This window comes from Mycteria americana, chromosome 5 (genome assembly GCF_035582795.1).
Source record: "Mycteria americana isolate JAX WOST 10 ecotype Jacksonville Zoo and Gardens chromosome 5, USCA_MyAme_1.0, whole genome shotgun sequence".
NCBI classification, from domain to species: Eukaryota; Metazoa; Chordata; class Aves; order Ciconiiformes; family Ciconiidae; genus Mycteria; species Mycteria americana.
The window spans coordinates 17,460,098-17,488,007 of NC_134369.1; the positions used below are offsets into that span (position 1 = coordinate 17,460,098).

General features: G+C 42.4%; 1 protein-coding gene across 4 annotated transcripts in view; it reads left to right on the plus strand.

Moving 5' to 3' along the window:
- OSBPL5 (oxysterol binding protein like 5) overlaps window positions 1–27,910 on the plus strand; it is a 146,337-nt gene that overhangs the window by 107,783 nt on the left and 10,644 nt on the right. For all 4 annotated transcript variants that reach the window (XM_075502306.1, XM_075502308.1, XM_075502307.1 and 1 more), the window contains 9 exons: window positions 8,370–8,541; window positions 14,195–14,414; window positions 18,543–18,727; window positions 20,171–20,252; window positions 20,863–20,961; window positions 21,935–22,031; window positions 22,994–23,092; window positions 24,355–24,452; window positions 26,481–26,570. In XM_075502306.1, the coding sequence (XP_075358421.1) occupies window positions 8,370–8,541; window positions 14,195–14,414; window positions 18,543–18,727; window positions 20,171–20,252; window positions 20,863–20,961; window positions 21,935–22,031; window positions 22,994–23,092; window positions 24,355–24,452; window positions 26,481–26,570 (1,142 nt within the window). The remainder of the gene's footprint in view (window positions 1–8,369; window positions 8,542–14,194; window positions 14,415–18,542; window positions 18,728–20,170; window positions 20,253–20,862; window positions 20,962–21,934; window positions 22,032–22,993; window positions 23,093–24,354; window positions 24,453–26,480; window positions 26,571–27,910) is intronic.

Below are 27,910 nucleotides of genomic sequence, written 5' to 3' on the forward strand. Positions count from 1 at the left end.
ACCTAATGATTAAACCTTAAAGCCAGCCTGGCAAAGAGACCTGTGGCTGAACTTCTACTCTCTCTTTTTACAACGACTGCCATAGGCCAGTTATGTGGAGTAGAATAGCTTTAGATTTGTTCTAACTAACCTTACTCATAAAGGCTCCCAAGCTAGCAATAGCTCCCAAGAGATCATCAGAGGTAAGACTTTTCTAGCTGTGATCTCTCTGTCTGGGTCATACACCACATGCTGAAAAAGCACAAAAGGGACCATATCTGGCACATGAGAATTTTCAATATTTAAATGCCTATGGGAAGCTTTCTGCCCAGTGAATTATTACATGTCTCTGGTATCATAAGAGCTTAAAATAATGAGTTACTGGGACATATTTTTAAAGCCAAGATATTGGCCAAGGTTCTTGGGAAGCATGCAGAGGCCAGGCAGATCAAAGTAGACTTACTTTAGGATTTAGTGTGATTTTCTTGTACTATGCTTCTTCTTTACAGTAGGGTCTTAAGGTTAGATGGAAAGCTAATGTTATCAAGGGGAGGAGGAGGAACTGAGAAACCTCTTAATCAAATATTGTAAACATGTACGTAGAAAATAACTAGGGCCTTTGGTTAAGGATGAAATAATATATACTCTTGAACAGCAGTAGCAATGCCCTGGAGCCACCTGCACAGATTTGGAGTGCCCACATTACACCTGGTAGATCCTGAGAGTCGGAGGAGGTGACTGTGGTAGCTGACGTGAAGTGAAGCTTTGGGATCTGTCCATTTAGTTGTGGACTTCACAAAGAAAATTTATATAGTATTGCACCAGAAATACTAGCATGAAAAATGGTGTAATTTTCAGCTGAATGAGAGTATTTGACTTCACAGCTGAGGTCAGTGAGCTGTGAGTAGCGGCTGTACCTTGTGCAGGAAGGGAAGGATGTGAATCTGAAGACAAGAGGGAAGAACAGCTTGTACACTCAGGCTAGCCTCCCTCCCAAACACGAGCTGTCCTGGCATGGTGACTGTGCTGTGCTGCTTTTGTTTGTTAGTTAGCCCTCATGGGGGCAATTTGGGAGTATCCGCTCCGTTGAGTGGTGTAGACATGCTGACAAATGGCCAAACATGTGGGTGTCACTCGGAGATGAGTGACTTAGAAACGGTATTAATGTCAGTAGGTGGTGTAAAAAATACGCAGACAAGGACACAAGGAATAGAAACTGTTACATTTAAAGAAATCTGTATAAACTGCAGCAAATTAAGGCTTGTATTTTGCAATTAATACAATTTGATTTTAAGCCCAGAAGACACTACTGAAATGGTTGTAGACTGTTATATAGCTTTACCTGTTGTAAAGAGGCATCTCCAAGAGGGTGTACCTGAGTTTGTTTCATTTCTTTAATGCACTGGACAAACATAGAGGATGCAGTTATGGTCAAAAGAGACAGGAGATTAAGGTAAAATGAGCTAAGCTAGCTGACACAAATGGGGCAGCAGAATCTGTTCCCTTGCATAATGTTAGCATATATTTGTAGTAGGTTCACATCTCCTCCGTAGATGCAATGTTGTATGAATCTATAGCATCTCTGAGGAGGTGTCCTGACCATGTTCTTAGTGCAGTTTCCCATGCTAGTAGTGGAAAATGAACCACAGAGCATTTGGCAAATTTAACAGTAATACATGGAGGCCTCTGACTTGCTGGGGAATATTGAGTTGCAGCATATGTTAGATGTACAGTTCTGCTATCCAGGCAACTATATCATGATCAGCAGCTACATGGCCTACTTTTTCTAATTTCAGAATCTCTTTTTTTCTCCTCTGCCGTACCGTCTGTGACGGACTGTTGGTAGGATTTAAGGTCCTGACTTCTGGACAGCCTGCAGAACCACCACCAAGCTACAATAGATTTCACATTCACAGACTGCAGCAGCAGTCTGCATTGTCATGTGTTTTAAAGACATCTGGAAGGTCATGTCAGCCTACAGGGCTCAACCTGTACAAACACAGGGTCTTTCTTTCTTACCAGTTTCAGAAAAGAAAATTGCTTTTTCCAAACCAGTGACTGGGTATGTGTTTTGGATTTATGCTGATGAGCGGCTTAGAATTAGTAGTTTAAACCTGTCCCAAGCTTCCTGCCCAGACCATTCTGGGGCTGCCCCTGAGATCTCCAAACCAGTGCTCCAAACCTAAGCATTTTGAGTTAGCTGCTTAAATCTCATAGTGCAGATCTCCACCTTGCCACGGTCACTGCCACCAAAGGGGAATTCAAAGCGGCTAGGGGAATTCAAAGTGGCAGATTACCAAGGGTTAAAGGCTTAACAGTGGAATTGTAAACCACACTTACATTTTGTTCCTTATGTCAGGACATGCTTTGGGTAGTCTCGATTGCCTGATGTGGATGGAGTTGTGTGGAAATCCTGATGGTCTGGCTTATAGTGGTGTTGTTTCTTTGTTAGGCATCTAGCTCTTCCCCTAAAATTGATGCTCTGATCTGGGGAGGAAATTAGATTATTGAAATAAGGGTCACGCACAGAAGCAATGAACCAGGAGGAAGATAGCAATTTGAAACCAAGTTCGCAATGAAATATATCACTGGGTCCTGGCAGTACTGGAAAAAATAGAAGTTACCTTCTTAGCTTTATGTCTACCCTTCATATTCCTTAGACCTTTCATAGCAGTTTAAAATCCAGGCATTTGCAAGCAGACTTCATTTAGCTTGGTGCATAAATTGCACCTGCATCTAACTGAGAGATCGCATCCTTGCATCTTGGCAGCCAAAGTGTAAGAAATCATGCACACAGGCACCCAAATGGTACAGCAAAATAAGCAGTCAGCTGAATACGATGACCTTAATGTTCACTGACTGAACCAAATCAGCCTCTTCCTCATCATTCGTGATTTGTGTGCAGTTGAGCAAGAATTCATCGTTTCCAGGTGACAGTCTACTTCAGGTTGATTTTTAAAAGCATCTATCTTGTAAGTGTGAGGCACGAGGCCAAAAGCTGGATGACTTTAATAATTCAAGAAAAGAATATTCCCTTAGCGATGCCTCTCTGGGGGAATGTATGGTTACTAGGTGTGAGGCTTTTGAAGTCTTAATTGGAAAGAGATTCATCCCAGCCATTCTGTAGCTACAGGAATTCAATGGAAAAAAGTACAGTCCCAGACTGGGATTTCAGTGTGCAACGATGTGATTCTATCTTGAGCAGATTTTTGTTATTGGTGAGTGCTGAGAGAACATTGGCTGGCTCCTCTCTGATCAGCTGTTCCAAAATGTGGCAGATAGACTTGACACGTCAAATTATGAGTTGTTCTAGGTGAATGATGGTGACTGTAAAGAATTTCAAAGCTGAATAGCTTAGTGTTTTCAATACTGCCTGTTGTTTTTTTTTTCTGTGGGATATTGTCGTAATTTTAGATCTGTTCAAAGACTAGGACAGATTCAAGTTATTCCTTGAACTGAGCCTAGGTTAGCAACATAAGCAACCTTTGGTTGTTTGGTTTTTTTTTTTTCCAAGGGGGAGAAGAAATGTTTTTTATCACGTGGTTTTAGTAGTTCCTTTTGTCTGGGAAATAAAGAGTTAGTGCGAGCGCATGCCTGCTCCTGTTCAGCCTTGCAGCCTTCAGGTTTCTGCATGGTGCCAGCAGTGTCTTGTGTACCCAGGAAGCGTCCTGGAAGGAGCTGTAGTGATGCCCATTTGCACAGCTGTACTTCAGGAGTCATCTCAAAGGACCACAAGGTGATTTTCCAGCCTGCTGAGCCAAAAGGCCTGGAGAAAAGATACGGAAGGTTTCAAAACGTATGTGGGATGCATGTTTGGCTTTGGTCTTGCGAAGTCAAGGCAACACACGTCCTTTATTAGCTTTTTTTTCCCCCAAACCTTTCAAGAAGGGAGGAACTTTGGAACCCAGCTTGTTTAACAGATTTTTCAAAGAGTTTCTTTTTTCAAATTGTCACTGATGACTGTCGTCATTTTGCTGTGAACACATATAACAGACAAAAAGGGTTACAGGCCTACTCAGGGGAGACACCTCTGTTTCATCTATTTTTTTTTTTCAGTGAGCACAGCTGAGTGATGTTCAGATGTGTTCCTCTGATATCCCACTTTTCCGTGACATCTGTTGCATGCCAAATGCTGTGATCACCATTTGCTAAAGTGATGCAGGGAATGGATATTGAAACCAATGATTGGTGCAAAGAGAGAAGCTACTACAAAAGAGAGCGGGAACCCAAGGTAGTGCTAGCACTCTGGTAGGGCATCCACTTTTGGCGCTTTAGGAAGAGCCTTGTCAAAGAGTCTCACTCTTTCCCCATCGTTCATGGAGGGAGACAAAGGTGGCTGGGCAGCCCACCCACCTGACCAGTTCAGGTGCCTGAAGATCGGTGATATGAAATGTCCTCCTTGTGCCGGCTGCCAGTATGAGTGATCTAGCTGGACTTGACTTTGCACATCAGAGTTGGGGATCTTCTCTGAGTGGGGTGTAATTTCTCCCCGTTATTATGCTCACCGAGAACTCTGTTAGCCTGGATGAAAGATTGCTGTTGCTGAGTTTTGTAAACCCTTCTGTGTGGCTTGTGAGATATATGGGAGCGTTATGTGTAGATAGACTATTTTACTCTCTCCCTCTTTCATCCTTCCCCCTCTGCAGCCCAGGTAAGAGCCAGAGCTTACTCTGTGGGCTGCCCCTTGGAAGTCAGTGACAAAATACTAAATACAATGAAGAAAGGGTCAAGCTCAGGAATAACGTTTGAAAGGGAATACTTAGTTCACAGCTCTCAAGCAGAAGGAGGTAATGCAGGTATTTTTGAGACAACATGATCTCTGTAGAAATTGTCTGAAAGTAATCATTGTGGTGGATAGAGTAATATATCATTTGATATAAAAAGAGCTTAAAAGCTTATGGGGAGATTCTGCCATAGGCTGACAATATGCTCTTGGGTTTTCCCTCAGAATTTAAACATATGCTTGTTTTAAGCCACGATTTGTGGAAAATTATAACTGATAATTGGTCGCAGAGTTTTACATTGCAGCTTTAAGAACCTCAAACCTTCTAAAAGAATACCATTGTAACTCCTTCGCAGCTCTTTTTTGTTTCCTTTATATGCATCATATTGGGCTGAAATTCCTCTCTGAAGGAACACACATTTTGTGTCTTTCTCTGATCTAATTACCTTGCATACCAAAAAACCTGACTTGAGTCAACCACTCAAAATTAGAAAATGTGAAAATTAAGGTAACCATGAAGCCTTCGTGCAGACTACTGTGACTGTAGATGACAGCCTTTAATTATGTGACCACATACTTTTTTGCCCTTCTGCAGATCCGGAGGGAGTGAGTAGACTTGTCAGGTAAGCAATTAAGTAATCCAAATGCTAGCATTTTTGTATCATTTTCACAATAAAGAAGAAGATTACTCAATAGCAAGGTCACTCAAATGTAAAAACATCTCATATAGGCCTTTAGCAAGGATACAGGTTTCTCTTGTGTGCAATCCCTGAAATTGAGAGGGTATAATTTTACAGTGTTATGCTGCAATTAACACACTGTTGACTTGCAGAGAATGTAACCTTTTCATTTGCAGAGGAAGTCCCATATTTTACCTCTGGTTTTGTGGCATATATTTGTTTGGGTTCACAGCACCACCTGATGGCTGAAGGCCCATTTCTTAGCTTGGGGATGCTGTGCATGCCTTGAATTCCATTTCTGTTAGAAATGAAAACAAGGGCATACACTGATGCCATTTCTGTGTTCTGCGGGGCACAAGTAATGCTGACTGCTAACGCACAGCGAGTTCCTCTAACACTTTGTGTCTCTGCCTTGGAATATTAAAATGAATATTTTAATTTTTTTTTTTTTAATTTAGGCTTCTTGAATAAGGTTTCAAAAAAGATTCAAGGTACTCATAACCCCTTCCAGGGAGTTATCTAAAGAGATAAAAAACCTAGGTATGTTACACAGAAATTTCCTCTGATAATGTGGTGGACCCCAAAGGTTTGATCAAGCCCGCAAGCTCACGTTAGTACCAGTGAATACCTGTGGCAGCGGTGGTGGGGGGGTAAGAGAGCTGCCTGCGGGGTCACGGCCAGCACTCTGCCTACAGCCCCAGGGAGGGGTGGCCTGCAGGGGCACAGTAAGGGAGGTGGCTGAGGGAGACTTTGGGGTCACCCTTGCCGCCCTTGTTAGAAAGCGTAAACGTAGCCAGTGCGTTGCTGTAACCGTCATAAGATCGTGTCTGTACGCGAGTGCTGCGGGGCGCTGAGGAGCTGACCTCTGTTACTGCTCCGAAGTGCTCATACTGCTACAAATCAAGCTACCTATCAAAGCACCTGATTTTACAAGCCCATTGAATATAAAAGTATCTTGACATAGGCAGGATTTCCAAATGTCACATCACTCAGTCCTCACTCTGCAGAACTGGAAAAGAAAAGCAAAGGTAAAGAGAGAAGAAAGTCAAAGGAGGTGAGCCCTAAGCAGGAGTGTGCTCCCTTGTATGGAATAGCCTGAAACAGGTTTTCATCTTGGTGGGTTTGAGGGAGAGGGGATATGTAGGAGGAAGTGGATTTGTGCTCAGCGCAGCCATTGACTCCAATGGGTTATCCATGCAAATCCTCCACATGGCGAGAAGGGAATAAATCTCTGTGTATAAAGCCTTAATGCAAGAATATTTGTTAAATACAAAATAGTGTTAAAGCAATTCCAACAGCCTTCAACCTTCCTAATCTTTTATTAACCATTATGTGTGATTTTATTATTAGATCATAAGCTGATGCTGAAGGAATTTATGGGATGAAATTAGAATAAATGACTGGGCTCTGCAGTGTTTGTGGCTCAGTGTTCAAGTGCAATTCTTCAAAGTTTTGGGCTTTTTTTTCTCTCTTTTACTGGTCGCAGCTTTGTATCAAAGCAAGCAGTGAAAGCTACTCAATTTTATAAACATTTCTTTATATACATATGATCTGGATTTCTTTTTTTTAAACTCTCGTTGATCTTCTTATAGAGCCAAATTTTGGTCATATTGAAACTGATGGGAATTCTGCCCAAGAGAACAGCAGAATCCCAGTGATATTTATGCATGTCCTTGATGCCAAGTGTGTGATAGAATTGAATGTAATGGAAACATTTCCTAAATGGGACCTAGGAATGAATGTGGTCCAGGGAAAACCTGTTTGTAGCACTTGCCATTGCTAGAGCAAAATCCTTTTGTTTTCTTCACCGCCTCTCAAGCACACTTCTAATTATTGCAAAATATATTCTGAGGAGTGTAATGAAGAGCTCTGTTTTACATGCTTGAAATTAGAGGATAACTCCCTTGATACTTCAATTCTTGAATGTTCAGCCAATTTGCAGGTGTCCTGGCCTCATTAATGACTGCACTACAGAAGCAGGCTATTTTCAGGTGCTTCCAAGAATACAGCGACTCCAGCATTGTGGTGGTTAGGCTTTAACACTAACACACAGCTTTGTAGACTTGTATAGATCATTGCAAAAGGAGCCAAGGGTCAGTTTGGATTCCCGTGCTTTTCATTTGCTGCCTGCCTATGGGACCTATGCAGGCCTTAAGAAAATCCAGTGAGGCTGTGCATAGGAACTGCAGTTTGTCTCGTCTCTGTGCCATGCTTATAGTTTCTGGTATTTGCAAAGTAGACCCTTCGGGTAAAGATTTTTTTGTGCCAAGATAAGAAAAACTGATGCTCCGCCCAGATTATCTGATGGACTGGGCAGGGAGAAGGAATGGAGAAAAGGGAAAAAAATACAGAGAAGGAAGAAAAATAAACAACTCCCTGTAGTCTTAATCACTCTGGCAACTATTGATCATCCTGGTTCTTGTTGGGAGTGATTCTTATTGCAGCACTACACCCTGCGTAGGACCCCCCAGCTGGCTCATAGTTCAGTGACCCCATACCAAGCAGGGGCCGCTCCTGCGCAGCGCAGCGCCTCAGTATCTCCCTGCCATTGGGTATTGTGTGTGGCGGGGATGTCAAATGCTGAGCCTGTTTTTGGGGTGTATTACTTGCAGACATGAGATGCTAGGCAGTTTGAAAGCACCGTACCTGTACGCATTTCCTGCATCTCGGTCAAAATCAGAAAGGGGCAAAAGGGGATGTGAACAGGTTGTGGGAGATCAGAGGAAGAGATGCTATTAGGGAAGAGGGAGTTGGGGTGAGCTTCCCACTGTATTACCTGCGCAGATATATCACTCATGCAGCCACTAAACCACACCATTTCTGGCAAGGTAACCTAGGGATTATATACATGAAAAATGGATTATTGTACACAGTGACTTCCTGAATTATAATGAGCTTTACTCCCAAGCAAGAAGCTTTTGAGAAGCAATGCATTAATTGTCTTATTTACTCTCCTGTGCTTAAATAATTCCTTTTTGTTTTCACAGGCCGATGCTGGCTGGATGCTTTGGAACTTGCCCTGCGTTGCTCCAGCCTCTTCCGGCTCAGTGCCTCCAAGCAGGGAAAGGATGGAGAAATGAACTGCTCGAGCGATTCTGCGCATGCGGGGCTCAACCACCTCTTGCACACAAGCACTATCTCAGACCAGGAGTTCTTCCAGTAAGATGGGGCTATCACTTAATGCACAGAGAAGTGTTGCATGGCTCACACTTTGTCATTCTTTTAACTTTAGCATAATCTAGCCAGAGTCCACTAAGGAAAGCTGTTTAAAAACCAGCCTGTATGTTCTTCTGATGCATCCATCACTAATCTATGGTTTTGGTGCATATGAGGTTTGTTGTCACCTAATGCTTGAGCACACAGACTGGGGGGAACCTCAGCTGTGTTCGTGTGTACATAAACAATTTTCTTCTGTCCCCTGCTTGGGCCAGGATGCTGTCTGGGGATGCTGGCATGACAAATGCCTTGCCTGAGTAAAGATTGCAGAATCTAGCTACTAGAGTAGACCTGTAGTTACACAGACACAATCACTAACAATGTCTGTCTGTCGGCTAGCACATATGGCTCCGAGTCTGATCTATTTTTTAATAATGTGCTCCCTTTTCTAATAATACTGTGTCATAGTCAGCAGAGTGCACACACTGCATCCTTAGTTTTATAATTACTTTCTCTCTCTACAGGGGTTTTGAGTGGTTTCCAATTTCTTCCTTGATGCATCAGATAAATTTCTACATAAGGGAATAAAAGTCCCCACAGCCTTCTTTCTATTCATATTCCTAGTATTACTGCAGCATTTTGGAACAACTCACATCAAAGCTCTGTAAGCATTAAAACACCTCAGGCCTTATCTGTTGCTTATAGCTAAATGGGCAACTGCAAAAATCCCTCTGGTATAGGCACTTGGCCCTTGGAGTGGGAACTGGGAGATGCAGTGTCTGTTTCTAGTTCTGCTGATATGAATTTGACTCTTAGGGTTCACAGCAATGCACCACTGGTTACACAGATTTTAGGGTAGCAATTCTTGCAGTCTGCAAAGATGATGCCTTGCACAGTGGGACCTCACCTTTAAGTGGTTTTCTTAGGCTCTGTTATAACAACAGCAGGGATCTGAGTCCTCTTTAGAGTGTCGTGGTATCTCTGGTCCCATGGGACCCAAGGGATGGCAGCATTTTGGTCTGCCCTTTGCTCTGAAATGCTCTGGTATTCCCAGCATGTGTTCTCCAGTCCTGCTGTTTGGGATTTTAGCTAGAGTTTTAGAAGAGCTTTACTGAAGAGCAATGGGAGAAGAGAAGGAAATCTGATGTGTTACCAGGGCATGTGCCCTAGTACTTGTGCAAAGACTTCTATTGTTCTTGGGCTTCTTCCATAATACTTTACTTCCTAATTTCTTTCTGCCTAAGGAAGAGTCTCTTAGGACTGTGCTCACTGAGATAATAAATCCAGGAATGCAGTGGACTTGTTTTTCAGCTGATGGATGTGTGTACAGAAGTCCAATATTAAAATGGAGCCTGTGGCACTGAGAACATTCAGGCAGACCCATGGCTACTCTAAGGAAGTGCAGAAGATAGAGTTAAAACTGTATTAAAGTATTTCTTCAAAATATGATGCGTAAATGGCACTTAAATGATGCCTGTTTCACCTCTTAGCTGTTCAACATTAAAAGCCCTCTTGAATGATGGGGCTTAGCAGTAGCACACATGGCAGAGTTTTCAGCAGGACAAAATACCCACAATTGGAACCAGATTTTTCTGACAGGCTCAGATTTTACCTGAGTCTGGTTCAAGCTGGGTGTTCAGCATCTGGTCCTCTGGACGATACGCTCTCCTTTCTGAGTCCTACCACTGGTTTTAATGTGTACTGAGACTTTTCCTAGTGCTTAAAGCCCAGAGGAGTTTGATGGTTTCAGGACAGGGGAACGACTTGCTGTCGTCCCTGGAGGAATAAAGAACATTTAAACAAGGGAGAATGCAAAACCAAAACTGTGCAAGTGCTGAGCAAAGGGTTTTTGGTTTGCCACTGACAGTGGCTTCCTCATAGGGATTCAATCATTCTAATTAAATGCCTTCCCTACAGGGAATCTGACCAATTAAATTGGCACGCTGTTGTTAGGGGGCCAGTTAATTACATTTAACTCTATCTTCAAATTAGCCAAACTACTCTGTCAAGAAAAGAGTAAGAAAAGGGAGATGATGGATATTATAGGGAGAACAAAACCCAAGGGAGTTGGCAAAGGCGAATCTTCCGTTGAGCCAAAGTTGCATTTGTCTGCTGGCTGCTTTGCTCCTTTCCTGCTGGGAAAGAAGTCAAGATTATACAGTGATTTTAAAATCCGTGTCTTTAGTAGTGTATAAAAATGAGAGGGAGAGAACTGTGCAAGTGAATCAAAGGCTAAACACTGTGTAAATCTGTGATTTTAGACAAGAGGCCTTTAGGGCACCAGGGACTCTTCTTTTTAATATGAAGTTGTATTTCTTGTGGCTTCCATGTCTTACCTCCAGCAACCCCAGGAATCTGGCTGGTTTACTTGTTTGACAAGAGCCAAAGGGTTTTTTTGTTTTGTGTAGAAGAGCAGTATCAAACTCAAAGAAGTCCTGGTCACTGACTGATGTTTCCAGGAATGACCCTAGAGAATAAAGCACTTGTATAAGACAGCTCCAATATGCTGAAACAGCAAATTAGCTGTGAAAAATACCAAGTTATTCATGTTCATGGTGGAAATCCAGTGTTGACTTTTAGCATATTCATTCCCTCTCAGCTTTTAAAGCTTGGTCCAAATCCCATTGGAAGCCCCTGGGAAGTCTTTACATTGATTTTAGTTCAAGCTCATGGTGTGGCTTTTGGTTTTAGCATATCGTATGTATTCAGTGATGATTCTGTTTGGAGGAATAGAAGAGCCTGGCTCCACTTCAACATCTCGAGTTTGTTCCTCACTATGAGGAGCATCTGTTTTCCCTTTGGTTCCCCAGAGCAGCTCCTTGGCTCTGGAAGTGTTGTCTTGCCTTGTTTGTGGTTGGTGGGTAATCAGTGCACAGCTGAGTGGGATTTCATGTGAATGTAATTCTCTCTTGGCCTAAATCTGAAATCCTTAAAAAATAATGGTGGGGAGCAGAGGAAACTAAGAAAAAGTCATTTGCCCCACTGAAACTTCAAATATTTCCCAAATGTGAGGCAGGTGACACTGGAAAACACTTGCTCTTCTTACAAATGTGAAATAGAAGCAAGTGCTACTTCTCAGCCATGAACCATAAACCTTATAATGAACTGTTCTTTCAAGCATTTTTACTCCATGGAGAAAACTTTCACTAGGTAAGGGAGCATAGCAACCACAGACAAACACTCACATATTTAGCTGATTATTGAAAAATTAAGAAATAAATTAGGTATTTGAATGACCAGCAACTAATAACTAATAAACTTCCTGGACCTACCATCCAGGAAGTATCTGTGCTGAGGAATCATGGGATAATCTCTCTAGACAGCTCTCTCCTCACCTTTTTTCTCCTTTATTATCATGCATGTGCTATACTCTATGCTTCCAGTGTATTTGGTTATCACAGAATCACAGAATCATATAGGTTGGAAAAGACCTTTAAGATCGTCGAGTCCAACCGTAAACCTAACACTGCCAAGACCACCACTATACCATGTCCCTAAGCACCTCATCCAAACATCTTTGAAATACTTCCAGGGATGGCGACTCAACCACTTCCCTGGGCAGCCTGTTCCAATGCTTGACAACCCTTTCAGTGAAGTAAAATTTCCTAATATCCAGTCTAAACCTCCCCTGGTGCAACTTGAGGCCATTTCCTCTCGTCCTATCACTTGTTACCTGGGAGAAGAGACCCCACCTCTCTCCAACCTCCTTTCAGGTAGTTGTAGAGAGCAATAAGGTCTCCCCTCAGCCTCCTTTTCTCCAGGCTAAACAACCCCAGTTCCCTCAGCCGCTCCTCATAAGACTTCTGCTGTAGACCCTCCACCAGCTTCGTTGCCCTTCTTTGGACATGCTGGTTATCAGTCATTACACTTGCTGATTGCTAGCTAAAAAAAAGAAGTAACATCCTGGCACTAGAATGATGAAGACACATAATGTCTAATAGCAAATTATTAGTGCTGGAGTATAGTGGTCATTGACTCTCTGATTTATGACCTTAGTTTTATTTTACAGTAAAACTGTAAATTAAAAAACCTTGTAGTTTATATATATACACACATAGACATGTATGCATACATACATATATATACAACTGGAGTTAAAAGAAAGATTTTCTAAAGGCACAGAAAGCTGTAGACAACACTTTCAAAAGAACTCTAGAAACTGAGCTTCTCCAGAAACTGAGCTGTGACTGTCACAATGTGGCTTGCTTGGCGCGTTAAAAGTCATGAGCTTATTTCAGTGCATCATTGGAAGTTGAGATCTTCTGAAAAGCTGATGCCAGTTCTGTGTTCTGACTCTTCTGTTGTTTTTTTTAATCTGGCTCTAACTAGCAATGGCTAATTATCTTTTTAAAAAATGAAAAAAAAAAAAAAAAGAGAGGAAGAACAAGGTATGGGAACTTTCAGCTTTAATCTATAATCAAAATTGGAACACACCCAGAATGGCCTGAGAAAAGGCCCGTCTTGGAGAGACTTCAAGCTTGACAGAACATTCCCATGTACTGAGGAAAGAAATCTTGCTTGGAGAGGGAGGTGGACTACAGGAAGTAACAAAACTCTTCAAGATCCAGGGCCTGTTTAGATCCTCTGAAACTCCTTGTATAGCTGGAAATCTTTTCTTATTGCTCTATCCAAAAGCAATTTTGCGTGAGGACTTGGGTAAGAAATTTTCAGAGGAAGATGAGCACCTGAGAGCTAGGCTAGGCCATGAAAGAGGTGATGTGTATGTGAAGACATGTATGAATAGGGAAAATTGAAGCCCATGCTAAATATCACTTGAAAAAACAGGCATTTATCAAAAAACAGTGAATACTTTTCAGTGTCTGACTTCTGGCCCATCTAATCATATTTGCCATCTGTCCTATGAACTGCATCTGCTTTTCCAAATGCAGATGCATAGGCTACTTGAGAGAGAATTTTTGGCTTTCTCCTCATTCGCTAAAGCCTGGATCACTGAGCATGAAACTTGCTACACCTTCCCTGCTTTCCCTTGGATGCTGTTATAATCTGGGTATTCTTCTTACATGTAATTGTCCAGTGCATGCTTTCAACTCAGTTCTTCCACACAGCATTATCTGGGAGAAGCACATTCCCCAGGTTAGTTTGGGGGGGGAGGGAGTGTGTGTGTGTGAAAATACCTGCTTCTATTGATTTTTAAATTTGCTTTTTCTAGTGTAGGGCCAACTTAGGACCACCATCTGTTGAAATAAAGTAGCAGTAGTACTGAAAAGAAAAAGTATCCCATAATGTCATATTTTTCCCGTATGCTACAATCCACTGATTTGCTTCTGTAAAGGGAAAAATCTCTCCTGACTGACACTTCAGTTTTCTAATCAGCAGTGTATAGTTAGTGCGTGGTCTGTATCCCTCCAGTATGTGGGCTCCCATCCAGAGCCAGCGGCAATTCTGCATAAAGGTGGGTAAGTGAAGCTATGTGGCACGTTTTGCAAAGTGCAGTTTGGAGGGGAGAGTTTTGATGGAAAACATCTCACTGTTTCCGTGGTAAAAACCCTGCTATTCAGGAAATCAATGTCTTGCACTCTCCTGGGCTGCACACCCTATTTTGAGTCCTGGGGGGTGTTTTTACCTTATCTAAAAGGCCTTAAGTAATCTGGCTTTGAAAGTCAAATTGAAGTAAGTAATGAACTGTGTGTTGCAGTTTGAATGAATCAGCCCTGGAGAACCACCACCATTTGGAAAATGATGCTTTTTCGGACAAGTCTGAGAGAGACAACGTAGAAGAGTCGGAGAACGAAACACATGAGAACAGCCGGAAGACAAATGAAAGCGAGAGCGATCAGTCAGAAATCCATGGAGAGGTCTCACCAGGAAGGAAGGGGACGACTTATATTGAACAGATCTATGAGGAATTTGGGGAGGTAAAAGAAAAAAAAAATATTTTAATCACTGCCTATTTCTGTTAAAATGTCTCTGTTCATAGTACTTGCCATTCAGCCTTTTAGATGCATGGCAGTCAAGAACCAGCTTTGTGAGTTCCAGTGTTTTACAGGAGAAGCAATGCATGGCTTTCTGCTAAATTATGATGAATTATCATGTGCTCTAATAATTATGCATTATGAACAGCAGCTCCGCTACTGTGCTTTGGCGTGTTTCCAGCATCAGCGATTGCTTTAACCAGTTATTGCATTAAAGAGCCGCATAGCATTGGCACAGTGCTTTGTGGAGCCAGCGGGAGGGGGAATTAGTATTCTGGGCATGTGTCCTGGCCAGTTAGGATGCTCAGTCCTTGCATGATACAAAATATGATACTTTCCTTTTTTCATTATGCATGGAACATCCTTTTTGTGTGTTCTAATGGAGCATTTGAGCCACTTGATTCCTAAATGACAGTTTCTTGTAGGAAAGCCATTTCTCATGTAATTTAACAGCAGGAGGATGCGTTTCTGTTCCATATAAGAGCCTTTGTTAGATGGATGTCACTGTCACACCTCTGAGGAAGGCAGCGGTAGAGACCTGGGGGAGCCAAGTGGGTTGGGTGAGAATCAGTCTGGGCAGGTAGCGGAGGAGCTCTGCTCCAGCACCAAGGGGGCTCTGAGCACTCCCTTGCCTATTGCTTTGAACAAGGAAGCTGAAGTCTTGTTGGTGCTTCAAAGAAAACCACTTTGCTAGAAAGCTGTTTCTTTCTTAGAATTATAGAATCATAGAATTGTTTAGGTTGGAAAAGACCCTTAAGATCATCAAGTCCAACCGTTAACCTAGCACTGCCAAGTCCACCACTAAACCGTGTCCCTAAGCACCACATCTACACAGCTTTTAAATACCTCCAGGCGTGGTGACTCAACCACTTCCCTGGGCAGCCTGTTCCAATGCTTGACAACCCTTTTGGTGAAGAAATTTCCTAATATCCAATCTAAACCTCCCCTGGTGCAACTTGAGGCCATTTCCTCTCGTCCTATCACTTGTTACTCGGGAGAAGAGACTGACCCCCACCTCTCTTCAACCTCCTTTCAGGTAGTTGTAGAGAGCGATAAGGTCTCCCCTCAGCCTCCTTTTCTCCAGGCTAAACAGCCCCAGTTCCCTCAGCCGCTCCTCATAGGACTTCTTCTCTAGACCCTTCACGAGCCTCTTATGCTCTTCTTTTAATGTTTTCCTGAAAGTGAACAGGAGACAGATATAGTTAAATATATCCTAATTACACTCTGTGTTTCACTGAGTGATAACTTAAAACATTGAGAATGGTTAGGCGTCCCACACGCAGATTATATTACTCCTGTTTATTTCTCCACAGACTCCTTATAGCAGGACAAGCTACATGAGAGACCACAAAAGAACGTCTCTGCCATGCCACTTTGCAGAGGTGCAGGAGGAGTTCGGTTTTGCCTCCTCCTTTCCACAGCCAAAGCACTCCCAAGAGCAGCAGTTTGTGGTCTGGAGCCACCAATCCAGGTAGCATATGTTTGCTGCCATTTCAGATGTCAGGTGTGAGGTGCAAGCCCCTGCTGTAGAAATTGTGCTTGCAAACAGAACTGTTGCCTACAGAGACAAAAAAACCCCAACTCCTCCTTTGTGCATCTCTCCCTTCAAATCCCATCCCAGACACACAGCAAATGGTAACTGGGTCCAAACAAGGGGTTTTGAATATAGCTGAGAAACTAAGCAACAGCAAAATTAAGGCAAACTTAATTTCTATCAGCTGCTTATTCTGAAATGACCTTTTGCCGCGTGACAAACTTGTCCTAGAAGTGTTGGTAGGGCAGGCTGATACTTTGGTGTTTGAATGAGCCTTATAGGCAGCACTGATGTGTGTATGTGGGTGTGTGAGAGTGAGAGAGATCTCTGCAGTTTTACATTAAAATAAAAAAAATGCAGTACAAACCAAATGGAAAGGACTACATTTCTGCTGTAGAGTGACACTTCGCGTAGCGTAAAATAAGGCTAACCATAGTGTGGCTGCTCAGGCAGAGGTAACATCCAGTGGGTTTTCAAAAAGAATTGCCATGTAGCTTTGGCCATTAGGTGTTTTATTAGATTTCTGGTTTTGGCCAAGAGATGGGGCTGTCGCCACCTGGGACACACAGATAGGACTGGTTGTTCAGTGTTATCCCACTGGTGACAGTAACAGAAGGAAAAGTAGGTTGTATGCAATGACGTAGTTTGCTATCAGCAATGGGTGGAGATGTATCAAGGTAAATACATGCCAATTAATAACATCAACTCTTGTCTTAAACTGAAACTGCTGCCCCTCAGTCTGAATGTACAGTTCAGATTTGGCAGGACAAAGGTCACAGATGCAAATTATCACTGTTAAATTTTCAGCTTGGCTTTGACAGTTCATTTGAAAGGTGTGCACATATGTACATGCATCTGTACGTGTTTGAAAGGTGCGTGCTTGTGCATCTGACATTCCAGCTTTGCCTTGTTTGCAGTAGGAATGTGAAGGCAGGGAGCGGTGTCAGAAGGACTTTGAGATTGCAAAAGTTCGTCTAGAATATAAAAAAGACACCTCCTCAGTAGGTAGATTGATAACCAAAAAACCTTTTTTTTCTAACCTTTTAGTTTTAACAAGTTATAAAAAGGGTTATTGAGGGTGATGTATTTTAGGGGAAAGCAAACCAGAAATGACTTGAAGTTGTTCTCATCCTCCTGCACCTTCTTCTCTTTCCCTTTTTATCCATCCCTTCTGCAGTGATTCATTCTGAGTAACAATTTGTACAGCAATTTCAGCATGGCATTAATTTGTATTGCCAATACATGCACACTTGAGAACCTGAATAAATAATGAAAGTTCTGACAGACCCATATGTATTGTAAGCCCTACCTGATGCTGTGGTATTACATTCTTTAATGGTTTCCATTTCTTCTTGGAGGTTCAAGCTGTGTATTGCATCAGACTGTCACAAGAAGAATGGTATGATAATGGAAAAGCAATGAAATGAAAAGAGCTTTGTTGTTCCTCAATCTGAAATTCCCCTCCGCCTGCAAGCTGGACTTAGTGTGTTTCTGCATGACTAGTAAAGGGGCTGATTGGGAGCCAGAAAGGTGGTACTGCGAATGCTCAGGTGGTGAAAATGAATTTTTAGTGATTTACACCATCTGCAAATCCTGTTGGGATATGCTATGTGTCCTCTCCCAAACCAAAGTCCATTCCAGAAGTGGATCTGTGCCCCTTTTCTCATAGAACTCTCTTGCCTAAAAACTGTAGAAAGTCTAAGTATTCTCTTTCACTGTTAAATTATGATGCCTAGGATACATTAAAATGACATTCATGTTTGAAAATTTAGTTTCATTTTCTTTCTCCAGTGGCTTGAAAGGCCTATTCCCTCATGTTAAACCTCATGTAGCCCCACTGAATACAGAGGAACTACACAGTTATAGCTGAAACCGCAACATAATCCCTGGCTTTTTTACCATTGCCTGCACTTCTGCTGCACAGGGCACTGAGCAGTGGTGAGGGGGGTGCTGTAGTTTTTGTGCACGTCACCTGGCAGTGGGGCCTTTACCATACCTACACTACCGGTTTGTCTTATTTTGAACTGCTTCCATTCTTTGCTGATTACTCATTTATCTCCTAAATTTTTCTGCATGTATAATAGTAAATCTTACAGTCTCTCATTTGCTGAGAATGGGACTGAGGAGCTTCTTGTATGCATCGCACCAGGCCGCAGTGATGCTGTAACAGCCTTGGGTATGTCCACACCTCCTGAGGGACTGCAGTGCAGGGTCCCCTTGGTTAATGTTGGTCCAGGTGGGCCCGTCGCAGTCCTGCGGTGTGTGGAGGCAGTGTCTCAGGAAGGAGCCCAGCAGAGGTGTGCTCCCTGCCTCGTGCCAGCTCTCGCAGAGGCCCAGGGCTTTCTGTACCACTCACTTTAGTGCTTTGGGGATTCACTTCTGAGACAGAGCTGATGTCTCTTTGCAGTGGTGTAGCTGAGCATTCACCCTTGTGCCAGGGTCAGGTATGCCTGGGTGAGCTTGGAGCCTCCAGGTAAACGCACCCGTAAGAAATGGTTTTCCTGTTTCTGCCCTGAACTTCCCTTTTCCCATCGTAGACAGGTGAATCGTCTCAAACAGAAACCGTCTCTGAGGAGAACAAAAGCCTGATGTGGATCCTGCTGAAGCAGCTGCGGCCCGGCATGGACCTGTCACGGGTGGTGCTGCCCACCTTCATCCTGGAGCCACGCTCATTCCTTAACAAACTCTCTGATTACTACTACCATGCTGACCTGCTTTCGCAGTAAGCAGCGTGCAGAGCGTGCCCGACGTGGGCTCTGCTCTTATATTTGTGAAAATGTGTTACAGTGTTAGCTTGGTGCTGGCTGGGGTGCATTTGTATGCTTGAAAGGCTCCCAAATAATACCTAGCTCGCTGGATTCAATGTAAATCAAGCCAGGTGCCAGCTGCAGTGACCTTTTAAAGATGGACTGCTGCCAGTGAGGGGCAAGGAAGCAAGGAAAACAGTGGAACTCCGGACAAAACTACCTTTGCACGTGCACGTTTGCCAGCATTGGCTGGAACTGATGGGGATTCAGCTCATGCCTTTGAGTATCTCGCAACAGAGCTGTGCCACCTTCTGGTGTACTCATGTACAGAGGGGAATAGGACAGAGAGCAAACAGAATTGTCAAGCACTTCTGCCCCCAAAAGCAATATAATTATGTTGGTTGATAAACAAATAAGAAACATCTTTTAACACCATTGATGAGAGACACCTCCTTGGGAGCAGCAGAGTAGAAAATAGAAAATGTTATGCTTGCAGATAGGACCAGCCTTCTCAATGAGATATGCCTGGTGTGTTTTAAAACCGGTGTTTTAAAACCAGTATGTGCAATATTCAAATAGCAGCACTAGTTATTCATGTTTATTCCACTGCCTCTGGGTAATTTTAGAATCGTGGTATTTCCAAGCCTTGTTTGTGGTATTTGTAACATCTGAAGTTAAGGAAATGGTTCTCCTCAATGCTGAGATCTAAGGAAACTTCAAGAGGTTTGGAGGTTTTGTTAAACAAACCTCTTTGTGGTATGGATGATCATTCTAAATAGATTTTGCAAGAACTTATCCAGGCTGATTTTAAAATCTGAATAAATGGTTGGAAATACCAGGAACTCTATTGTTTATGTTTACTTCCCACTTCATCTTTGAGGGGGGAGGGGTTGGACGAGATGACCTTGGGAAGTCCCTTCCAACCGAAATTATTGTATGAAATCTCAAAGTACTGAAATAGGCCATGTAGCACATCAGCTTTAAAGATCTTTTAAGGAAGAAGGAAACAAAGAAAAAGAGAAAAATAGAATTGTCTTTGATTTTGGTGGCATAAGTATTATTGTTTTTATGACTCACACTGTACTATTAGCTGTACCTAAATGCTAGCGTGAGTGGCAGTCCCACATTAACATACTTGAATGTCCAATCAAACCTGATACACTCCAGAAATTTTATTAGGCTTTTTGCAGGAGTGCAGGGCAAGGGATGCCACTTCTAAGAGTTTATATGTGTGTTGTATGATGTACGTTACTAAAAAAAATCATCTCTGCTGCAGACACCTTTTTCATTGGCAGCAGCACAGAAGTTACTTCACTTTAGTACTGGGGAAATACTATTGAAATTAATGTTATTATACTGGTATGAAATGAATGTGATGTGGGAACAGTATAAAGAGCATTTTATGTTCTGTCCTACAGGGCTGTCCTTGAAGACGATCCATACAGTCGAATGAAGCAAGTTTTGAGGTGGTACCTGTCTGGCTTCTATAAGAAGCCAAAGGTAAAAGAATACATGAAGTTGGGGTTGTAGTGGGCATTGAAATCTTCTGCTATGGTTGTGTATTTCTTTATTGCCTTTCCTTTGACACTATTACCTCTTCTATTGTTCAGATGACTTTGACCATTACTTTTAAGACTGAAGTTGCATTTGGTTTCAGAGTAGATATTGAGTGCAAAATAGTGTTGATCAACCTCAGAGCCTTTGCACTGCACAGTTAGAAGGCAAAACTAGTCATCAACAAGTAACATGTCCTCGGATGCAAGATTTTTCCCTTCGCTGAAAGCACGTCTCCTTTCTCTTTTCAGGCCTATTAGTACCATAGTGCCATATTTCAACATCAGTATGCACCTGCTGCATATAGTAGCAGAAATAATAAAGTTTGATCATCTTGTAAAGCTTTGATCAGGCAGTATTGAAGATTAAGTTGGTGAGAATAGCAGATGAATCCATGGCTCAGATTAAAAGATTAGATTAGGAGATATGTAACCAGTTCTTCAGTTTTGATTGTTGTGATTGACTTAGCTTAAAACATCAGGGAGAAAATTATTACGTTGTAGAGTTGGATTGCAAATCTTCATTTGTAGCAGGTTTTGATTACTTTGTTTTTCAGGGAATAAAAAAGCCATACAACCCTATTCTGGGAGAGACGTTTCGCTGCTGTTGGTTTCACCCTCAGACGAACAGTCACACATTTTACATAGCAGAACAGGTAAGTTGCTTTATTTGAATGCTCAGGTGTTGCAAACAGCAGCCTGCTTGCACCTCCGTGCATAGGAACACACTCCTCATCTCACCCTAGGAGAGGAACTTGGAGTTTTGTGTAAACGTCCAGAGAGGAACATGATGTAAACTAGCTGCCCATCTTTTTTCTTTTTAGATTTACAGAGATTATTTGAGCTTTGGTGGGCACTCAAGACTATAAAAGCAGACCTCCCGTATATAACATTAGCCTCTTCAATAAAGACCTTTTCCATGGGATTCTGCCCTACTATTTTCATATTGTTAATAAAAAGTGGTTTGTGTTGCCTCTGTCAAAAGGGGCATAAAACACGTAAACAAATCCTACCTTCCTTTATTTCTAAACTTTCTATAATTATTTTAGTAGAGTAAATTGAGGGCTTATCTCTATGTCTTTGGGGATAAATGAAGGGCAGGGCTCCCAAGTAAACTGGCCTGACAAAATTTAGTTTGAGATTTACACTGTTAATAAAGGGATCTAAGGACCATGTGGACTTTGGTGCAGGGACTCCCTGTTTCACATACATTTTTTTTCCTATTTAATCAGAGAATTTTTATTTTGTTTTATTTTATTTCAGCCACTGCATCCATTTTATGGCGGTTATTCAATGCTGCCAAAAAGTTCTGCACTGTCATTTATTGTGTTGAAAATCTGACAGTGCACATGTTGGCCTAAAGTGATCTCAAATGCACAAGGACAAGAAAATACGGGGTGGGGGAGAAAGTTTACATATATAATGTTCTCATATCTAATAGTCTCACATATAATGTTCCCTCATTTAACATTGAGGTTAATGGTACGGATGGGGCTTAGAGGACTCGGCTCAAGTCCTGTGGCCTCTGTCTAGCACTTTCCCTAGAGCACGTGTAATACTGTGTGAGGCTGTGTATGCACCCACCGCTCTGCTTAGCCTGTAAATGACCTGTACCTGTTTTTCTTCTAGGTCTCCCATCATCCGCCAGTGTCGGCTTTTCATGTCAGCAATAGGAAGGATGGATTCTGCATCACTGGCAGCATTCTAGCTAGGTCCAAGTTTTATGGTAAGGCATTAAGCCTAGGCGTCTTCCAGGTAACATCATGGCATTGGTTTTGGTTTGTTTTTCAATCACTCCTGAGCGTGTTGAGAGCTAAGAACAAAGAAATGCTTAAGAGACCTACCACCAGGACACCCTAATTCCTTGTCTTGGCTCTCCTGGGTTTTCCCCATTTCTACCATTTCAGTGGGAGATCACACTGATGTTAAAAAAAAAAAATCAGATAGCAAAATTGAGAGCTTTAAAAACCTGGTTTTCAGAAAGCAAAGGTTCATGAGAATGTATGGGCAATTGGTTGTCAGACTACTTTGCATATGCTCACGGATGAATCATTTTATAGCTGTCTGATCATCCAACTGACTCTTGCAAAAGTCTCTGTATAAATGTAACCATTTATCTAGCTCCCAGATTTCTGAGAGTTGAACCCTAGAGCTTCAAAATGTCGTTGAATCTTTTAATCGCAATGGAGACAGCACAACTGCAGACTCTGAAACAGTGTTGCTATTTGAAATAGATTTTTGTTTAGAAAAAGACCTCTTAAGTACTATCCTCTGGTAAATATATTTACTGAAACACTTGTAAATAGTCATTGCTGTCCTTCTGGCAATTTTATTTGTTATTTGGGATCATACACAATCAGAGAAGTTGTGAGAACAGACGGACCTGAAAAACTTCTAAGCATTGATACTGCTTTCTGCATTCCACTAATGACTTTAAATTTAATCTACTGCCCTTTCTACAATGGGGGCTAAATGCCAGATCAAATATGAGCCGTACAGCGGAGAGTTTATTAGAACTGCCTGCCTCCAACAGTAAATGATTTGCAGGGTGCTGAGTTATTAGCGTTTCCTATCTTGTCTTCCATTAGTGACCTACATTTAAATGGAAATGTTTTTCTAAAGTAGCATGAGTGACCAAGTAAAACATGCATTTTTTAATATATATGTATTTGTTCTTTTAAATTCTAGGTAACTCACTTTCTGCACTGTTGGATGGGAAAGCAAAGCTTATGTTTTTAAACAGGGGGGAAGATTATATAATTACTATGCCATACGCCCACTGTAAAGGTAAGTTATGACTGTTCAAATAGGAAGAAAACAGAAAGAATAATATAATGGTATCTTACTGACTAACTTTGCACTGGCTCTATTCTTCCCTCTCGAATACCTGGCACCGCAGGGACTGGTAATTTCAGGGAGCAGTTGCTCCACATGAGTCATAGCGCTCAGCAGAAGACTGGTAGTCCTCATTGAAGTCTTTTTGATTTGTCTGTGCAGAGCTGAGGACAGAATTAGGCCCATCTAAGTTAGTTTTAACACTGTGTAGAAACAAAAAAATACTGCGTATATGCACTGCAGATAAAGTGAAGATGGAAAGAATAAGAGTACATTTCTGAGCTTCTGAGGGTAAAAGTTTTTCTAATGTTAACGCTGATACTGTTTAATATATTTTCTGGCTTTTGGAGAATAAAGGAAATTCCTGAGTTCTCTTCTGATTTCTTTGTTACTCTAATCATGATATTCCTCAGTGTATGAGCTGCCTCAGTGAGGCTGATACCTGTTACCATGTGGCTTTGCTCTGTTGAGCTGAATGTGCACTGAGGCTAGGGGATGGCTGCTTATTCACTGTTGTAACTTTGCATTTCTCCTTAGGACGCTAAGCGTTGGTGGCATTTCAACCACAGTGATAAAATCACTCCTGCAGCAGTTTGATCCCGTTTTGTTTTTTGAATATTTTTTATTTTGGCATGTTGACCTCTAAGTTAATATTTATGGAGGGTCTAGCTACCTGAAAACAGTAACTTCTATAAATCACGCCCTCTGTGAACTATCCCTGTGCATAAATCTTTTTCTTGTCAATTTCTCTTTTTCTGCAAATGACCTTTTCAGAAAATGGTAAGCATGTGTAAAAAGGAGTCCCCTACATGACTGCTAGTCTCCCATGTTCTGCTGAATCCCATTACAGCCCCTCTCTGCCCCATGTACCCTGTGAGAAGTGACTGGGTCTGTTTAAGCACTAGCATAAATGAAGTTGCTGGGCACAACTTTCCTTATTTTTCCTCTCCCACTTTCAGCTTGCCACAGATGCACTGTCAGCACCTGTGAGTCAAGCTATTTCCTAGCTGGTGTAATAAATGGGGAATATGGACTCAGGGGAGGATTCTTCATGCTTGTAGCAAAGAGTCATTTCCTAGAAACCTTGGTTCCTGTCTTTTCAAAACTTTAAGCCAAGTAGCGAATTCCATAGCGTGTCGGCAAGAGCCAATTTGAGTTGAGAAAGCAGATCACTTCCATTGGGGCCTCTCTTAAGTCTCTTTTTTCCCTTTCAGGAATTTTATATGGTACCATGACAATGGAGCTTGGAGGGAAAGTTACCATTGACTGTGAGAAAACTAACCACAGGGCAGAACTGGAATTCAAGCTAAAGGTAAGAGACATTGTGGCCCCTATTTTGAATGGGTCTCAGGCTTGCCCCTGCACTCCAGGCAGGGTTTGACCATACACACCAGATCATTTATGTACCAGCAATGTATGCGTGCACCATAGGGTGGCCTACCCAGAGAGAAGGCATCATCCTGTAGTCAGCTTTGCCTAGCGCAACTCGATTTGAACCCAGGAAGCCTGAGTTTTACACATGACTTGTTCACTGCCAGCCAGCTGGCTACTGACCAAACTCTGTTCTGAATGTTTGCCAATGACAGTGTGGCTTCTGTTTAGGAAGGTACAATTATTTTTGCTTGCAAAATACAGCGAGGTGTACGAACTACTTTGAGGCAAGTTAGGATGTGGATCTTCAGCGTAGCTCTCCAGTAGCCATCACATACGTACTCTTACCTTGCAGGTATTACAATGAACTGTAGCTTGTGTTTCTCAAGGCTACAGGACCTTTCCTTGACTGTAGGGTAAGAGCCCATTTTCAGGCGGATAATTTTGAGTGGCTATCACACTAACAAGCCACACTGTCATTGCCTTGTACTGACTTATTCATGTAGCTATTCCCTCCCCTAGAAAGCTTAGTGATGCAAATTTATGGTATGCCGATAAAATGGAGACATCCTTGAGCATTCCTGTAGTTATATGTGTCAAAATTTGGGAGGGAAAGTGATGACCTGTAACTTTTCTTGGACAGTTAACTTGCTTTTTAAGGAGCATCCAGTTCTCTTCTGTTCCAACAGTTTCTTGCCTCAGCATAAAATGAAAGGTGGAGAACTGAGAGCCTGCAGGACTTGAGAGCTGCAGCCTTAGCCAACATAAATGTGAGAGATTACTGGAGTTAAGGGAGTCTTTTGCAGACTGCGTTTTTCTGGGGCCAATAATAATTTTCTGTCTTTATTTGCCCTTACAAAGTGAACTGTTGCCCTGTGTACTTCCTTGACATTTGCATATACTTGTCTTTAAAGCCTGTTCTTCCCATGGGCCTGATGTACTGTGTTGAGACCAATAGAATACTTCCCTGACTTTGGTCAGTGTCATCTCAAACATACAAACACTTCAGAGGTTAAAATTCAGACCCTTCTTTTCTGGCTTGAAAACAATACGCTTAGTCCAAACATGACTCAGAAAGGCCCCTGTGGCTTAATTACGTGCTCTATTTTGAATATTCCTTTTTTAGTAGAATTGTGAGAAGTTAAAGGTAAACCTCATAACTTTGTTCTTAATTTGGAGATGTACCAATTCTCTGCTGGATTGCATACATTGATTCTTGAGATACTTGTGATTTCTTTTTCCATGGGTGTTGTGGGAAATTTGGTTTTATATTGTTATTAAAAAAAAAAATAGTTTCTCTGCACAAACGTTATTGGAAAGTAGCTGCTAAAATGTCTGAAGATATGTTGTGTGGTATGAATGGAAGAGCTGGTCACTCTATCACTGCTGTTTCCTGTGTTTGGCAGGCAGGAGGTGAGGGGAATTTTCCATTGTTCTGAGAATCTTTTCCTTGACTCTGGAAATACCCTTTTTCTTTTTTTGTTTGCTGCTGACGAGAGCTTCTTCACACTGGAGACTTCATACAGATGCAGCCATCAGCAGTGCCACACTGCTGTTGCTGTCCCATAAGCAGGAAAAGTCACCAACTGCATTAGTGCTGCTCCTTTTCTTTGGAGAAGGCTGCAAGTATAAGGGTGCAAACTGTGATGTATGGACAATGGGAAGGACTTGCCCATGTACACTTATCCTGATGTCTAACTGACAATAAATGCATTTGCCATGAAGGTGAGGTCTTGCACTGCTGAATGTTAATGCACCTGAAGGCTTATTTCCTTTCCTGCAAACAAAAGGAGGAGGGCACAATGCTAGACAGTCAAAATCTGTGTTAGAATTCATTCTGCCTTTCCCCAGAAAGAGTGGAAATCAAGCAGGTTGCACTTTCCTTCCCTCCTGCTGCATCACTGTGTTTGGCTCTCTTCCAGTTCTCACTAGACTGATCATATTTTCTATTTCTATTCTCCCCTGACAGCCCTTCTTCGGTGGCAGCACAAGCATTAATCAAATCTCTGGGAAGATTAAATCAGGAGAAGAAGTGTTAGCAAGTCTCAATGGACACTGGGTAACATACGATAATCGAAGTTGCTGACAGTTGAAGTGTGCGTGGCAGCAGGGTGCGTGGGAGGACTGGCAGCCCTTGGCTGGCCAGTCCCCCTGCGTTGGAGCGGGGGCTGTGGACACCCGTGTCCTGCCTCTTTCCGCCATCCCCAGGGAGCGCGGGTGAGCAGAGCTTTCCGGGCCACACCTCCCAAGGTCATTTACACTTCTGTAGTCCCATCCACCTGCAGTGTGAGTAACACTTGCACTCCCAGAGTCTAGGCCAAACCTGGGACTGGTGAGGTTTGTTTCCATCGAAGCCAGTGGCTCTGTATTTAGGGTCCCAGGCTTAGGACAAGCACTGGTGGCAGGAGAAATAGTGTGTCTTATGTGTGATTGTGAAAATCATGAGGCTTCCTTTTGTCTTGTGTTTAATACTTCCCCAGCTAAGGCAGCATCAGGGAAGAACTTCATGGGGGTTTAAATGCATTATTTTCAAAGCAAACCTTTATGATAGAAGATAGTTATTCCTCTGTTGATGAGATGAAGGACCAAGCGACAGATTCTGTGAGGGTCTATCTGTATGAGCAGCTCAGAATAGTCAGCAGAGCAGCTAGCATGCTTGCACACCTAGTATCCACAAGTGAATCATTCAAAGGCATCCTTAAGCCAAAATCCAGCAGAATAAAGTTGCACGGTGAAGGATGTAGACTAGAGTTTTGGTCGGCAACTCCTGGTAACCGAGGCAAAAGCAGTGAGCCCTGGCTTTGAGCTAGACACTTAGGTAATTATCTCAGCTACACTTAGACACCTACATCTTCATTATACTTGACCTATGCTCCCTTTCCAGTCCATAGAAATTATCGCTCCTGAGACAAGATTTGTCTCATCCTAAAGGAGGTATTTAAAGTAGGTCAGGTGAAATGTGCCTGGATAAAGCCCTTTCTATAGTGAGGTTCTAACCACAGTGTAGCCTTTGGTATTGGACTCCTCCCCTCAGGCAATCTGTCTTTTTACATAAAAAGCTAATGACCATTTTGAAATTGGGAGATTTGCCCTTTCTAAGTGTGTACAAGGAGATTTGCTCCCTGTGCCTAGGTAGCTTTTCCATTCTGAGCTCCCTTTCCTGCAGGATGAGCCTTGGCAATTGTGAGTTGTGCTGAACTGTGGAGAACTTGTCTGTGGTGGGTCCTGTGAACACCATCCGTGAGAGCATGCAATCGAGTGGCTGCCCTGGGGCACTGAGCCACATGGCTGCATGTTGCTCAGCTTCCAGCCTTCTGTGTTTGGGTTTTATCAGCCTGAAAATAATTTATTCCTCCCTTGTTCTTTGTGCTGGTTGTTTGTGGTGCACAAAATTAGAAT